General features: G+C 44.6%; 1 protein-coding gene across 3 annotated transcripts in view; it reads left to right on the plus strand.

Moving 5' to 3' along the window:
* The window catches only part of CTNND1 (catenin delta 1), a 78014-nt gene that overhangs the window by 33548 nt on the left and 28217 nt on the right, over positions 1 to 16249 (plus strand). For all 3 annotated transcript variants that reach the window (XM_063116906.1, XM_063116907.1, XM_063116908.1), the window contains 3 exons: positions 467 to 538; positions 1120 to 1278; positions 2326 to 2858. In XM_063116906.1, coding sequence (XP_062972976.1) covers positions 467 to 538; positions 1120 to 1278; positions 2326 to 2858 — 764 coding nt within the window. The remainder of the gene's footprint in view (positions 1 to 466; positions 539 to 1119; positions 1279 to 2325; positions 2859 to 16249) is intronic.

A 16249-nucleotide genomic window follows, 5' to 3' on the forward strand; every position in this document is an offset into this window, starting at 1 on the left:
TTACACCGTTGCTTTACTCTTCCCAATCTCTGAACTGCTTCTCAAGGTGTCCTTCTGTGTGCTTTAGTCAGCTACTATAGTAAGAACTTTTGGCGTCTGTAGGGTTGGGGCAGCATGGGGTCTGACTGCCTATTTAAGTTATTTCTGGAATGTGCCATTTGCAGCCTATATTGGTTTTCATAGATGAACAGAAGAACTTGTGCACATTTCTCTACCCTTCTGGAGAAGCATAAAACCCCCTAAGGAAAGATATATACAATGCTGCTAATATTACCATGTCACTTTCAAATTGTACCAGCCCAGCCTTCTAGCCTCTTAATTTACAGTGAGCCAAAATAGAAGTCATTCTGGTCTTGCATGAATGTGGTGTGGTTGAAAGTGCTCAATTGCTGCCGGTGATTCTCCTCCCACCCCTTCTCTTGCTTCCTAACCCTGGTTATATATTCATGACCGTTGTCTCTTGCAGAACGGCCGTTTTTTGGGCAATGCTGACCTGGAGAGGCAGAAATTCTCAGAATTGAAACTCAACGGACCACAGGTAAAGAAAGGAACTGAGGGCTTCTCCTTGATTAGTTTGTTGAAGCTGGCTGGAGGTTTATGGGAGCTGTAGTCCAACACAACTGGAGGCATCAGGTTGGGGAAGGGTGATCTAACGAGATTGGATTCTTCAAGATCCTTCTGAAATGGCGGCCTATATTTTTCCATAAAATGCCTAGAAGCCCTAATAAGGATACAAGGGAAGACATTTTGGGTGTCTATGGATGTGCAGAGAAGAAGCCTGAGTCGCTTGCACATCCACTCTGTATTAGGTTGAAGGCCACATCATATTTTGCCTCCTTGACTGGGCCTGTTCACACAACGTGCTAAGCCATGGTTAGGCCACAAAAGCCTTAATCAACGAAGTTCTGGGTTGAAAAAGGCTGGGCACTCAATGTGAGTGTTGAGTTTTTAAATAACTGTGGCTAAAAAAAACCCAACAACTTCAGCAACGTTTTGTTTTGTTTCCAGGTAGAGGCTGTTTGGCATTTTAGGGAACTTTGCTTGGCTTATAGGCAATGAGCTCTTCCAAGTATTGTCTGTGCAAAACTGAGCCCCCATTTTGTACCCCCATTTTCCCAGGACCACAGTCACCTCATATACAGCACCATTCCTAGGATGCAGGACCCAGGCCAGATTGTGGAAGAGACTTACACCATGGAGGAGGACCCAGAAGGTGCCATGTCAGTGGTTTCAGTAGAGACCTCAGATGATGGGACAACTCGCCGTACAGAGACCACGGTGAGGAGCTAGAGAGGAATTACTTTTGCCTAAGGCCCACCTAATGTACTGTTTACATGCACAAGAGAAAAGATGTTAGGGGCGGCATCGTGGTGCCTTGCAGATATTTTGGACTACAGTTCCCAAAGTCCCTCATCTGTTGGCCATGCTGGTTGAGACTTATGGGAGTTGTATTCCCAAGCACCTGCAAGGTACCAAGTTGCCTACCTCTGTGGAATGTGTCTTTTCCTTGGGAACTGGATAGGGAAGGGATAAAGCTCTGTGTGTGTGTATGTATATATAGAGAGAGAGAGAAAGAGAGAGACAGTTGGCAGTCAAGAACCTCTATTAACAAAATAAAGGCTGACAATACAAGCAAGTGCTGCTTTTAAGTTTTGCCTACCTAAAGTAGCTTTCTCCCCCCCCCCCCCCAAAAAAAAGGTCAAGGCAGACATAATGCAGTCATCTAGGTCATGGGAGAGGGCTTTCAGGGTCAAAATACCTGCCCCCTCCCAGAGCATAAACTTACACCTGCCCACCCAAACAGTCAATCATAGTTGCACTGGCAGTGATGTTGACAGCAGTTAGAGTTAACCAAGGTAACTGTTTAGCAGAGGATCTGAAACCATGGGGGTGGGGGATGGCCGGGCAGGAGGCAGAGATCACGTGGCTCTTCCACCAGCTGCTGATTGCTTCTGCAATTTGGCAGTGTTGCATCATGCTGAAGTAATGTGTGTCGGGGGTGGGTTTTTAAGAATCTCAGTTGCTGTCTCGTCAGTGAGAAGGGGTGTTCTCTCAGTTGCTGTCTTGTCACTGGGAGAGAACAACAGTTGGGCATAACTCTCCTGCAGTGCTCAGGGTTTGCAGGCATCAGGCAGAGCTGTATCGAAAGGTCACCCAAGACACGAGGATTTTTGAAACTGAGTCTGCTGCGATGTCCAGTGGAACTAATGGGGAAATGTACCCTGCAGGAAGTGAGCACTGATCCAACTTGTTCAGCACTCAAAGCTACGGTGGACTGAGAGGAACTGCTAGAGGCCTAATTGCTTTTGTGTCACTGTTCTGTAGGTGAAGAAAGTAGTGAAGACCATGACCACACGCACCGTGCAGCAAGTTCCCGTTGGTCCAGATGGGCTACCAGTGGATGGCTCTCCAGTTACCAACAACTACATCCAGACCATAGATAGGAACTTCAGGAAAAACACCAATGGTGGCCCTGGGGGCTACATGAGCCAGCCAGGCACAGCCACCCTCCCACGAAATTATCACTATCCAGATGGTTATGGCCGCCCGTATGAGGATGGCTACCATGGCAGCGAACATAACTACGGCAGCCTGTCCCGTGTGACCCGCATTGACGAGCGCTACCGTCCTACCATGGATGGCTACCGAGCCCCCAGCCGGCAGGATGTTTATGGGCCTCAGCCACAGGTGCGGGTAGGGGGAAGCAACATGGACTTGAACCGCTTCCATCCTGAGCCTTATGGGCTGGAGGATGACCAGTGCAGCATGGGATATGACGACTTGGATTACGGCACAATGCCCGACTATGGTACAGCCAGGCGGACTGGGACTCCCTCTGATCCTCGCCAGAGACTCAGGTAAGAGCATGTACGGCTTGGCATGTTGCAGCTGTCATAGACTCATAGAATAGCAGAGTTGGAAGGGGCCTACAAGGCCATCGAGTCCAACCCGCTGCTCAATGCAGGAATCCACCCTGAAGCATCCCTGACAGATGCTTGTCCAGCTGCCTCTTGAAGGCCTCTAGTGTGGGAGAGCCCACAACCACCACACACACACCCCGGCAACTGATTCCACTGTTGCACTGCTCTAACAGTCAGGAAGTTTTTCCTGATGTCCAGCTGGAATCTGGTTTCCTTTAACTTGAGCCCGTTATTCCGTGTCCTGCACTCTGGGAGGATCAAGAAGAGATCCTGGCCCTCCTCTGTGTGACAACCTTTTAAGTATTTGAAGAGTGCTATCATGTCTCCCCTCAATCTTCTCTTCTCCAGGCTAAACATGCCCAGTTCTTTCAGTCTCTCTTCATAGGGCTTTGTTTCCAGACCCCTGATCATCCTGGTTGCCCTCCTCTGAACACGCTCCAGCTTGTCTGCGTCCTTCTTGAATTGAGGAGCCCAGAACTGGACGCAATACTCTAGATGAGGCCTAACCAGGGCCAAATAGAGAGGAACCAGTGCCTCCCATGATTTGGAAGCTATACTTCTATTAATGCAGCCCCAAATAGCATTTGCCTTTCTTGCAGCCATATCGCACTGTTGGCTCATATTCAGTTTGCAATCTACAACAATTCCAAGATCCTTCTCGTTTGTAGTATTGCTGAGCCAAGTATCCCTTGGACCACGTTCTGTCCTTGGACCATGTTCTGATGTTTCTGCCATATTATAGAAACTGTGTTAAAGCAATGCTGGAGGACAGCACTTATGCCCATTTTTTGTAAATATTTAATGGGAAGAGTCTTTATCTTATTCCTTGAGGCGCTATTGCACTTTTGAATAATAATGTAATCTATAAAGCAAGTTTTAGAGCTCTGCTATAATTTTTGCTCTTGGAATTTAGAGATGAGCAGAATCTTTCTGGAGGATTCTTATAATAGTGATGTTTATCCCCTTGATAAAAGATGGGCACTGACACCAGCAGAGGAATTTTGTGATTCATTCTGTCTCTGCATTCAGCCTTCAGATCTCTGCTATCATGAGTCTGCTCTGTTCTGTAGTCATCTTCTCTGCCATTCCTCCCATCTCTAGGGAGGTGGGTTTAAACCTGTCCTGCAATCTGGACGAGTGTATGTGTTGAATAAGGTGAAAGAGAAGGTGTTCTCGCCTACCTCCAGATGTACCCACCACCAGTATATGGCCTCCTCACCACTTTCCCCTGAGGGAAGGTGACCTTCAACTGAAAAGTTTTCCCAAACCTGTCTTCCATCTTGATCTGTTTTCTCCACTAGAACAAAATTCTGTTTCATATTTCCCCTAGATTTTGGGGGGTCAAATAGACCTTTGTATTTTTAGCAATAATTCTTTCTCGCCACCCTGTCTCCCCCTGGAACTTTCTTTTTTCTTCATTTCTCACACTGGAGACATTGGTGTATAGAGGATGATTAACTGGAGCATATTTATACATGGAAGTCTCTCTTTTGAGGAGATAAGCATATTCCTCCTACTGTTAATTTATGTGCTGTGTGGGAGGGGCTAATTCACAGCTATGTTGAGCTGACAAAATTCTTGCAGCTGCCCAGAATGAGGAGAACCTAGATATAGTGAGCATTACAGAAACCTGGCGGAAGGAAGAGAACCAGTGGGATACGGTCATCTCTGGATATAAACTCCACAGGAAGAACAGGGAAGGGCATTCTGGGGGAGGTGTTGCTCTGAATGTCAAAGAAGGTAGAGTGCCAAACAGGCTAGAACACCTAAAAGGAGTAGACTCTTCCACAGACATGCTGTGAGTGACAATACCAGGCTCCAAAACTAATGTAGTGCTATGAACATGCTATCACCCTCCAACCAGAATGCTCAGAGTGACCTTGAGAAGAAAAACAAAATCAAGGAGGCCTCCAGACGAGGAAGTGTAATAATAGTTGACTTCAGTTACCCTCGCATTGACTGGATAAATGCATATTCCACTCACGACAAAGAGGTTAAATTTCTTGGTGCCCTAAACGACTGTGCCCTAGAACAGTTGGTCATGGAACCGACCTGAGGGGAGGTGACCATGGATTTAATCCCAAATGGTGTCGCTCAGGACCTAGTACGAGATGGAAATGTTGTTGAGCCAGTTGTGCTATCAATTGATCACAATGCTGTCAGATTTGATGTATATTTAAAATAATCCAGGTAATCCAGCACATTGACATTTGACACCAAAAGAGGAAACTTCTCTAAAACAAGGGAACCGGTGAAAAGAAAGTTGAAAGAGGGAGTCAGGAGGGTTAAATCCTTTCAAAATGCAGGTTACTTAAAACTACAATAATAGAAGATCAGTTAAAACATATAACGTGGTTAAGAAAGGGAGAACCAAGTCCCAAGAGGTCACCAGCATGGTTAATGAGCCGTATTAAAAGAGCTATTAACGGAAGGAGGGCTTCCTTCAGAAAATGGAAGTCTAGCCCAAGTGAGGAAAATGAAAGACAGACAAGCTTGCGCAAAGGCAATGGAAGTAGACAATGAGAGATGCAAGCAAGCATTTTGAAGAGGAAATTGCTGACAATGTCAAGGCCAACTGGGGAATATGAGCAGGAGGATGCTGCTGCAGTTGTGTCCAGCATGTGAGTTCCTGGTCGAGAGTTGGTGGGCCACTATATGAACAGAATGCTGGACTAGATGGTCCCTTAGTCTCAGCCAGCATGGCTCTTTTTAGGTTCTTAACTCTAAAAAGAGTTATTACGGCTATTGGGCGGTGTAGAAATTAATTAATAAATTAATAATTAATAAAACGCATTGGGCATCTTGGCTTCAAAATGCCTTCTGTGAAATGGGTGTTTCTGCATCAAAATATGTACCCAACAAATAACTTGCCCATCCCTACTTTCATCCATGGATCCATTAGCAAGCTATTTAGGCAATGTATATATATTTTAAACAAATAATTAATGACTGCTGCTGTCACAGAGACGTTAATGGATCCCTGAAGCATTCTACCCTCCACTTGCAGGCCCTTTCTACATCATACGGGTGTAAAGGGAGGGAGGGGGGTAATCCCGGACTTACATTTTTCAGGGATCGTCCCACGTGTCCAAATGGCCAGCATGACGTCCAGGATGGGAGGAGGGACATCATGTGAGTCGAGGCGGCCATTTATTTTTAAAGGTATGGGGGCTGGAGTGTGCTCGCGCTCCAGCAAAAGATAAGTGCAACAACAACAACAAAACCGCTCCCCCCCACCCCCGATTGCTCCCGGCCCGGCTCCTTCCCTGGGAAGAAACCAGGACAGGCGTCTACACACCTCCCACGGTCTTGGGATGATCCCGAGACCGTGGGAGGAATTGAGATTTCCCAGGAATTATTTATCCCTGGGAAAACCTGTGCTTGTCTGCCCTACCCCCAGGAGTCCCTGTGTGTCATTTGGACACATATTTATTTATTTATTTATTTTATTTATTACATTTTTATACCGCCCAATAGCCGAAGCTCTCTGGGCGGTTCACAAAAATTAAAACCATCATAAAACAACCAACAAGTTAAAAATACAAATACAAAATACAATATAAAAAGCACAACCAGGATAAAACCACGCAGCAAAATTGATATAAGGTTAAAATACAGAGTTAAAACAGTATAATTTAAATTTAAGTTAAAATTAAGTGTTAAAATACTGAGTGAATAAAAAGGTCTTCAGCTGGCAACAAAAGGAGTACAGTGTAGGCGCCAGGCAGACCTCTCTGGGGAGCTCATTCTACAACCGGGGTGCCACAGCGGAGAAAGCCCTCCTCCTAGTAGCCACCTGCCTCACTTCCTTTGGCAGGGGCTCACGGAGCAGGGCCCCTGTAGATGATCTTAAGGTCCGGGTAGGTACATATGGGAGGAGGCGTTCCTTCAGATAACCTGGCCCCAAACCGTTTAGGGCTTTAAATGTCAATACCAGCACTTTGAATCGGGCCCGGACCTGGACTGGCAGCCAATGAAGTTGTAAAAGGACTGGCGTAATGTGATCTCGCCAGCCAGTCCCTGTTAGTAAACGGGCTGCCCTGTTTTGTACCAGCTGAAGCTTCCGGACCGTTTTCAAAGGCAGCCCCACGTATAACGCATTGCAGTAATCCAAACGAGAGGTTATCAGAGCATGGATAACTGTAGCTAGGCTATCACTGTCCAGATAAGGGCGCAGTTGGTATATCAGCCTAAGCTGATAAAAGGTGCTCTTTGCCACTGAGTTCACCTGTGCCTCAAGTGACAGTTCTGGATCGAAGAGCACCCCCAAACTACGGACTTAGGGACTTGGCTGTGACCAGTCTGGGTTTTCGGGCTGGTGTAGAAACGGCCACAGTCTGAAGTGGACAGGCCCAGACTTGGGTTTACCATAATTATTTTGGTCCTATGACTTGCCTTCTGTTTCTAGCAAATTTTCCATAAAGGGATTACACAGCCCTGCCTAAGGTGTCCGGACATGTGCAGTTGCATATATTGGGTGATACTGTATCACCTAGAGCTTGTACCATTTTTGCTTGAGGCTGGCATAATGGCTCCATCCTGGACGGAAAGTCCCCGCTGCAGGGCCTCGGCTGTACCTTTCCCAGTGCTCTTAAGCAAGAAACTCTCTTCAGTCACCCATCTGTAATGTGGGGATAATACTAGCCCGCTTTGATGATTATTGTGAAGATGACTAAGAATGCATGTGAGAAGTACCCCAAGCTACTATATATAGTATTAATAATATGGCAGCAGTATATTTAGTTGCGGTACTCTTTCCCCCACTCGTATTCTTAAAAATACTCTGAGATATAGCAGGAGTGCAGAACCTTAGGCCTGCAGACCAAATCTGGCCCACTTGGGGTTCTAATCTGGCTGTAGGGGCTTCCCCACATGACCCCCCCCCCCCGTCTGCTACTTTATATGGGGTTTCCCAGCTTTTGTGCAGTTCTACCCCATTCTAAAAGCTTGAAATGCCTCTCCAAAGGCTTAGTTACTGGCATTACGAGCTCTGAGTTAAAATATGCTGGTGTCTTTTTGTATGGCCCACCAGCATCGCCTTTGCCCCACCCACCAGTGAAATGCAAGCCCTGAGAGCTGCTCTGAAATTCAGGTCAGCTCTCAGGTTGAAAGAGGTTCAACAAACCTGAGCGACGGGGTTGGCTGCAGCCACGGAAGGATGCGCTGCTGTGCCTTGGCAATGGGTTACTGGTTTGATTGTGCCAGTGGGGCCGTGATGGCTTGTAGGAACAGCATGGTCTGCTGCATGCGGATTGCAGTGGCTTGTTTTGGGGTGATTGTGCTTTTCCTTTGAGGTATGGGATGCCCTGAGCCATCGATCACCTGTGTTCCGTGTCAAATGGTAAAGCTTACTTCTTAAATTACTGGATATTTTCCCCCTAAGTTGCCTAACCTAGCTGGTAAACAAGTGGTTTGTAATCATGCCACAATCTGGTGGCTGCTGCAGGATCATGGGAATATGAATTTGCATTTATTTGTTAATTTATTTTCCAAATATTTCTTGAGTTCCATATAAAAAATGGATACAACACATATGGTTTCATTATAAATATATAAACCCATAAACATAACAACAAACAATCACTGGGTATGTTACATTCCTAGAATTGAATTATTTTTCAATTTAATTTCAGGATTCCAAGTTTATGCAAAAATTAAACAACCTCTTGCCTCCATTTGTAAATATTTAACAATTATGTCCATTCGTTTATGCCAAGACATCTTTCCAACAGGATCCATGCAAGTATGGAGGTTCTGTAGTGTTTGAATTATTTGTAAAATGTGTGAAAGCTGCCCAGTTCCTGTAGAAGTTATCCTTAGAGTTTTCAGGCCTCTATAGCCTAACTTGATGTGTTAATTCCTCCATCAGGACATGAACTTGCATTTAAAAATGCAAATTGTACACTACCCTGACTTACTAAGCCTGATGCATTGAGGAGATGCAATCACACCCTCTTCTCCTAAGCATCCAAATAAAAGAGGATGTGGTGTGGCTTCTCATGAAATGGGGCTGGGTAGCAGCTAATCTGGCACCATTCCTCTTCTGTGGTCTCAGTCTGTCTTCTGCTTCTTCAGGCCGACGTGTGCCCTCTGCCTGTCTGCCCCTCACCCTCCATCACTCATCCATGATAACACTACAGCATTCCAGTTCTGCCCCACCCCTTCCACTTTATGTTCTGCAGCTGCAATGAAACACCTGAATTAAAGGCATGCACATTGACCAGCTTGTGTAATAATCCCCCACTGCTTGTTGCTGTTGGAGAAGACAAATTCCAGTCCCCCTTGATTAACCCATGAAATAGGCATCTTGCACAATAGAACGCAAGCTCCTGCTGCCTGTGTTGAGGTCTAGAATAGGTGAAGTGTTGTCGTTGTCAGCTTGATTGCTCATATCTTGGCTTGCCCTGCTTCTGTACTCCATAGATTCTTCATTGAACAGAGTACTGAGTACTCTTTACTGATTAGCTGTACAATCATTCAGAACTGGTAAAGTCTGTTGACTGATAATAGCTAGGGTGAGGTGGGATTGAAAGCCTGCAAAACTTCTGAGACTATTAATTAGGTCAATAAGTTGCTACACCCAATTTTGGGTGGCATAATCCATGTAAAGTGTCTAGTCCTGTGGGGAAATGATAGCAGATGAACTCATAAAGGGCCCATCATTGGGTCATGAAGTCTGGTTGTAATGAATCTCTCTGCAGCTTACAATACAATCAACCATGGTATCCTTATGGACTGCTTGGCTGGAATGGAACTTGGGAGGCATTATTGCATGGTGGCTTTTTGAAGGGCCGTTCAAGAGGGTGGTGCAGATGGTTCAGCATCTTAGCTATTGCTCTGTGGTTTCCCTCAGGGTTTCATCTACATGAAACCTTTGGGTGAGGTCACCTGGGGGTATAGAGTTCAGTCTTATCAATATTCTGATGACACCCACACAGGCACACAGAGCTCAAGTCAGGCTGGTAATTGAGGAGCCAACTGCAACAAATAGATGGATTCCACTGATTTATAGAGCTGGAAAAAGTGCAGAAAAGGGCAACTAAAACGATTAAGGGGCTGGAGCATCTCCCCTATGAGGGAAGGTTACAACAGCTGGGATTGTTTAACTTGGAAAAAAAGGCTAAGGGGAGACATGTTAGAGGTGTACAAAATTATGCATGGTGTGGAGGATGTGGATAGGGAGACATTTTTCTCCCTCTCTCAAAATACTAGAACCCGGGGTCATCCCATGAAGCTGATTGGTGGGAGGTTCAGGACAAATAAAAGGAAGGACTTCTTCACACAGCATATAGTTAAATTATGGAATTCACTACCACAAGATGTAGTGATGGCCACCAATTAGGGTGGCTTTAAAAGGGGGTTGGATAAATTCTTGAGGGAGAAGTTTATCAATGGCTACTAGTCTTAATGGCTATGGGTTACCTCCAGTATCAGGGGCAGTAAGCTTATATAGATCAGTTGGTGGGGAATATGGACGGGATGGTGCTGTTGTACCCATGTCCTGCTTGTGGATTCCTAGTCGACAGAGTGCTGGACTAGATGGACCCTGCACGGCACATCTTATTTTCTTATCAGTCTGCTCAGACCACAGGAGTTTAACAATTAGTCAGCTAGAGGTCAAAATCCACACATGCAAATTCTATTGGCACAGTTTTCATAACAGTGTTAATTATCTTTCTCCTTTTCCATCTAAATTCAAGGAAGGTCTGAATCAGTGTCTCTAGTCAGTAATAGACTGGATGAGGGTGAGTAAATTGAAGCTTAATCCAGACAAGACAGAGGTGCTTCTGTTTGATAGAAAGCCAGATCAGGGAACAGGAATTCAACCTTCCTTGGATGGGGTTATACTCCCTTTGAAAATTTAGGTTTTGAGTTTGGCTGTATTCCTGGTTTCAGACCTGAGCCTGGATTCCCATGCTTCTGTGGTGGCCATGACATTTCTTGGCTGCTTTCAGGGCAGAGGCCCTCACAAGGCGGCTTATAACAATAAAATACATAAAATATTAAAAGCAATAAAATATTAAAAGCAATAAAATATTAAAAGCAATAAAATATTTAAAGCAATGAAAACATGTTCACAATAAAATAGCAATTAAAACAATAAAACCAGCAGGAAAAACAATAGTAATAACAGTATACATCATGGGAAGGCCATGGTAAAATAAAATGTTTTAAGGCCTTCATGGAAGCCTGCAAAGATGGTGCATGGCACACCTCTGATGGAAGTTTGTTCCAGAGGTTTGGAGCCACTGCAGAGAAGGCCCTCTCCCGTGTAGACACCCACCTAATTGCTCTCACAGGTGGGCAAATGAGAAGGGCCTCTCTTTCTGATCTTAAAAGTGTGGCAGGCTGATATGGGTGAAGGCAGTCCTTCAAGTAACTAGGTCCCAAACGGTTTAGATCTTTGAAGGTCAAAACCAACTCTTTGAATTGGGCTCGGAAACACACCAAACCAGTGCAGCTGGTGCAATCTAAGCATTATATGATCAAATTGCCTTGCCCCTACCAGTTCTTGGGCATTCTACACCAGTTGAAGTCTCTGAACCATCTTCAAAGGCAACCTCACGTACAATGTATTACAGTAGTCCAGCCTAGACGTGACTAGTGCGTGGATAACTGAGGCAAGTTCTGTCCTCTCCAGCTATGACTACTGGACAGATTGCACTGGTTCCTTGAGATGTTTCAACTGTCCACAGTAATATATGTCTTGATTACATTTTGTTTGGATTACTGAAAAGTGCTCTACTTCGGGCTGCCTTTGAAGCGGGCTCAGAAATGTTTCAGAAACTTGCAGCCAAAAACTATTGCCTTGGGCCCAATTATAGGAAGTATGTGTCTTGCATGTTCCAACGGTTTCACTTGCTACTGGTCCATTTCTGGGCAGAAGTCAAAGTGTTGGTTATAAAAAGCCCTACAGGACATAGATCCAGGTTATTTGAAAGACTATGTTGACCCTACAAGCCTACCTGGGTTTTTATGATCTTCAGGAGAAGCCCTCTTTTCTGTCCTGCCAATATCTGAAGAGTGTTTGGTGATTGTTTGAGAGTCAACCTAGGTGGATGCTCCCAAAGTCTGGAATTCCTTGCCAAGGAAGGCCCATCTGATGACTTTTCACTGGCAGGCAAATATATATTTTTATTCAGACAGGCCTCTGGCTTCATTAGCTGACTTTATTATGTAAATACTGCACTTGTTCAACTGACTTTTTAAATTGGATTTTAATTAGTATTTTTTTATCTGCCCGCTTTTATGCTTTGATATTTTTGTATTTTACTTTGTGAGTTCTTGCTAGCTGCCTTGAACACCATGTGGTGGAAAGGCAGGATACAAATTCAATAAATAACCAATGCCTGAAATCTTTAGGCAGATTACAATGCCTGAAAAACTCTAGTCAAATCCTTTCCGAAGCAAAATAAACTTCCTGTGGCTGGTTGAGCTCACTGCTGCTGTATGTGGCTGTTTGTAAGAAACCTGCCAGTGAAAATTGCTTCTTTTGTTTGGCAAGAGGAGTGAATGATTAAACAACTTGCTGGTCTTATATTGTAATATAAAAGCGGCATTGCTTCCTATGCTACATTGGTCTGATTTGTGACCCCCTAATTAACACTGTTATAAAAACTGCTCCAATAGCATCTGCATGTGTGGATTTTGACCTCTAGCTGGCTAATTGTGAAACTGCTGTGCTCCGAGCGGACTGATAAAGATCGCAGAAATCTGTGGAATCCATGTATTTGTTGCAGTTGGCTCCTCATTTCTGTCTCCTCAATTACTGCCCTGACTTGAGCTCCGTGTGTGTGTGTGTGTGTGTGTGTGTGTGTGTGTGTTTCTCTTCTGTTCCTATGGAAGGTACCCAGCTAGATCATATTTTGGCGTGCTTGTTCTGGAGTAATAAAAGTTTTTTAACCATGGTGACTTGGTAGTTTTCCCTTGTGGAGGAAGGCCTTAAGTATCTCCAGTAAGTTCAACGTCCTCTAGCTCTAATGTGCTGTGAAGGTCGCAGAAACCACTTGTGAGGGTTCTGCTAAAAAGTATGCATAGAACATCAGGAGATGATATGGTCTGACAGTAAGCCACTGTAGAGGATTGATTCCCTCTTCTTCTCATGTTGTTACACAGGCTTGGGCCATTTTGTTGCTTGTTTATGTGATAAAAGAGCATAAGAAGCTGCCTTCTACTGAGTCAGACCCTTGGTCCATCTAGCCCAGTATTGTTGACACTAACTGGCAGCAGCTCTCCAGGGTTTGAGGTAGGAGTTTTTCCAGCCCTACCTAGAGAAGCCGGGGGATATGATCACTTCGATGCAGTTTCCCAGATCAGCTGCCAAATACGGGTGTTCTGCTTTACACCAAGGTTTAAGAACATAACCTCTGTTTGAATTCGTTTCAATAGAGGAGAAGTGGGTGGTGTAACTTTCGACAAGTGTTTCTTTTGTGCTCTGTGATCTAAGAAATAAGGACATGTGAGGAGCAGTGTGTGTGTCGCTTCAAAAATTCCCAGAACTAGGGTATTGCAAGAACAAGTTTCCAAGAAGGAAAAAGCAACTGTTAACCAACCTTGTCTGCCTCTGGAAGACATTTTTGAGACTTGCCATCTTGATCAGTGGTCTTCAAAACTACCTTCCGTCAGGAACCACTTTCTATCCTGGCTTGTTTGATAAGGACAGAATCCAAAAGTACTTGCCCTTTGTGTTTCAGAGGATATTGGAGTGCGTTCTCTGTTTATGCAGGCTGATAGCTGGACCTTCTCTGTCATTGTCCCAAATGAATTGAACATACACCCCAGAACAGGAGTGGGCAGATGCCAGGCTTGCGGGATCTACTTTTCTACCAACTGGAGTCTGGTGCAGAAGACATGTGTACATGCAGAGTTAAAGAATTCTGAACTCGGGCATTCGTTTTTTGTACCAGAACTGAACACACACACACATACACACACTCACACACACCTACCTCTCTGTCTGTCTGTCTCTGTCTCTCTTTCTCACTCTCTCTCTCTCTCTCTCTCTCACACACACACACACTCACACACACCTACCTCTCTGTCTGTCTGTCTGTCTCTTTCTCTCTCTCTCTCTCTCTCTCTCTCTCTCTCTCTCTCTCTCTCACACACACACACACACACACACACACACACACACTCACACCTACCTCTCTGTCTGTCTGTCTCTTTCTCACTCTCTCTCTCTCTCTCTCACACACACACACACACACTCACACACTCACACACACCTACCTCTCTGTCTGTCTGTCTCTGTCTCTGTCTCTCTCTCTCTCTCTTTCTCACTCACACACACGCACTCCAGATTACCCAAATCGTTATTCATTTCAACAGTATAATTTAGGATTTGTGTGTGTGGGAAGTAATTTTGTTGCTGCTACTGTTAAACCATTGGGATGTACTGTCTACCACCCCAGCCATCTGCCAGTTAATTCTGCCCACCTCTTCCCTAGAATAGACCCCAATGCCCTTTTGCAGTGGTACATTACAGAGAAGAGAGATAGTGATAGACAGTGCCTTCAAGGGAAGCTTCTTAGCCAGCAGATATTCCTGATGAGCTTCCTAGGAACTTAGTTTGAAAACCACAAGGCTGAATCTGTAGGTTGGAACCACAGCTTGTTAGAGTGCATGAAACCAAAAGTTTGATATACTTCAACAAAAAAAAGCAGCTTCCTCATTGAATGTAGATTGTAAAATGCTGTTGAGAATTGGAAATGAGACATTAAGGAGCCAAAAGACATCCTTCCCGTTCACATGATGCTGATTTCATGGGCTAACTCAAATTTGTCTTGCTGGTAAATTAAAGTTATTCTCAAAAAGGAGTACTACAGCAGAAGTGCAGCTGAAAATATGACTTAAATTGTTTTAAATGTTTGGGAAGCGTATGAGGTACAATAAACAGCAAAGTAGATATGGTCTTTAACTTGTCTAATGTCTGGGACAGCCCTTGGGTTCAGGACAAGGTTCCTGCTTCAATAAATAGAGTTGTTCTTGGGCTCTTTTTCACTGCTAGGCTGCTTCCACATGAGGATTTATTGTGGAATTGCCACGTCTTGTTTACTCACATTTTGCAAGAGATCCACGTGGCCTCATCATCCATTTGTAATCCTCCCTTGTTTTCCCAGTGTACAGTATGGCATTTTAAACATAATATAAAATTCTGGTTTAAAACAGAATAAAACCTGTATTGTAAATGTGTGTTAAGCTGTAATTAATTCTGCTGTCCGATAAGTCACTACCTTTGTGAAAACCACACCCCTTAAATAAGGTAGAAGCTGAATGCTAAGGGCATTTGTGTAGATGGAACATACACAAAACACACACAGTATTCCCCCCCCCCCCCCCACACAAATAGTGTAGAAAGTCTATTGTAATTCTGCTTGTATATTACAGTGGAAAAGCAGTGAATTATGTCAGGAAGACCCATTGTCTTCTGGAGTGGGATTGGGTGGGGGGGCAGCAAAGAAAAGCAAGAGCCCTTTATGGCATGAAACCACAATGCTTATCTGCAGATATGGGTGACCTGCAAGTTGAAAATTTGGTGTCTTATGTGGAGGTTCCTAATGAAAATAAGAACCCCACTCTTCCAGGGTTGTGACTGTTCAGAACCAGATGGGTTCCTGGACTATTGATATCTCTGCTATTTTTTTTTTATATAGACTGGAGTGGGTTTTTGGAAATCTAAGCTCTCTCTCATTCTGGCACCTAAAGCCAAACTAACTTTGACTATGGTAACTGCTCTTTAAAGCATGGAAGTACTCCAAAAGTCTGCTTGAGTATTTGAAGATGAAAAGGGAGATTGGGGAGAACAAGGCAGTATTATGAGGTGATTGGGAGCTGCCTTACACACACTTGGAGCCCCCCCCCTCCCCAGCCTATCAGAGTCTACCAGTAGTCTTGGGCAAATGTGTTTCCCAGTGCTGCTTATACCAACTTTCTAACCAGAGATACCAGGGCCTGAATTCCTTCTGGTTGCCTTATAGCATCAAGGTTCTCCCCTCAAGGGAAGCTTCCTTGTTCAATAAGAAGCTTCTCAATCCTGAACCAGAGGTATACAGTACAAAGCATGTGCTCTACTACTGAGCTGTGGTTTCTCCCAAACAGAATGGGCTAGAAAGAATGGACTCCTTCTGTCAGGTCTCTTCAGCCCAATACTTAATGTGTACAGAACAGCTCCAGATGGTGAGCGGAGGAGGCTTTAGCGGTACATCTTTGGCACTGCATCTGTGTGGGCACAAATTACAGGTGGAGCAGTTGCAGAGTATGCTTTCCTGATAGCAGATCAGGGTGGGGAGGAGCTGCTGGACTCTTTCTGAAACAGTCTGCAAAGA

The sequence above is a fragment of the Elgaria multicarinata genome, chromosome 2 (genome assembly GCF_023053635.1).
Source record: "Elgaria multicarinata webbii isolate HBS135686 ecotype San Diego chromosome 2, rElgMul1.1.pri, whole genome shotgun sequence".
In the NCBI taxonomy this organism is placed as follows: Eukaryota; Metazoa; Chordata; class Lepidosauria; order Squamata; family Anguidae; genus Elgaria; species Elgaria multicarinata.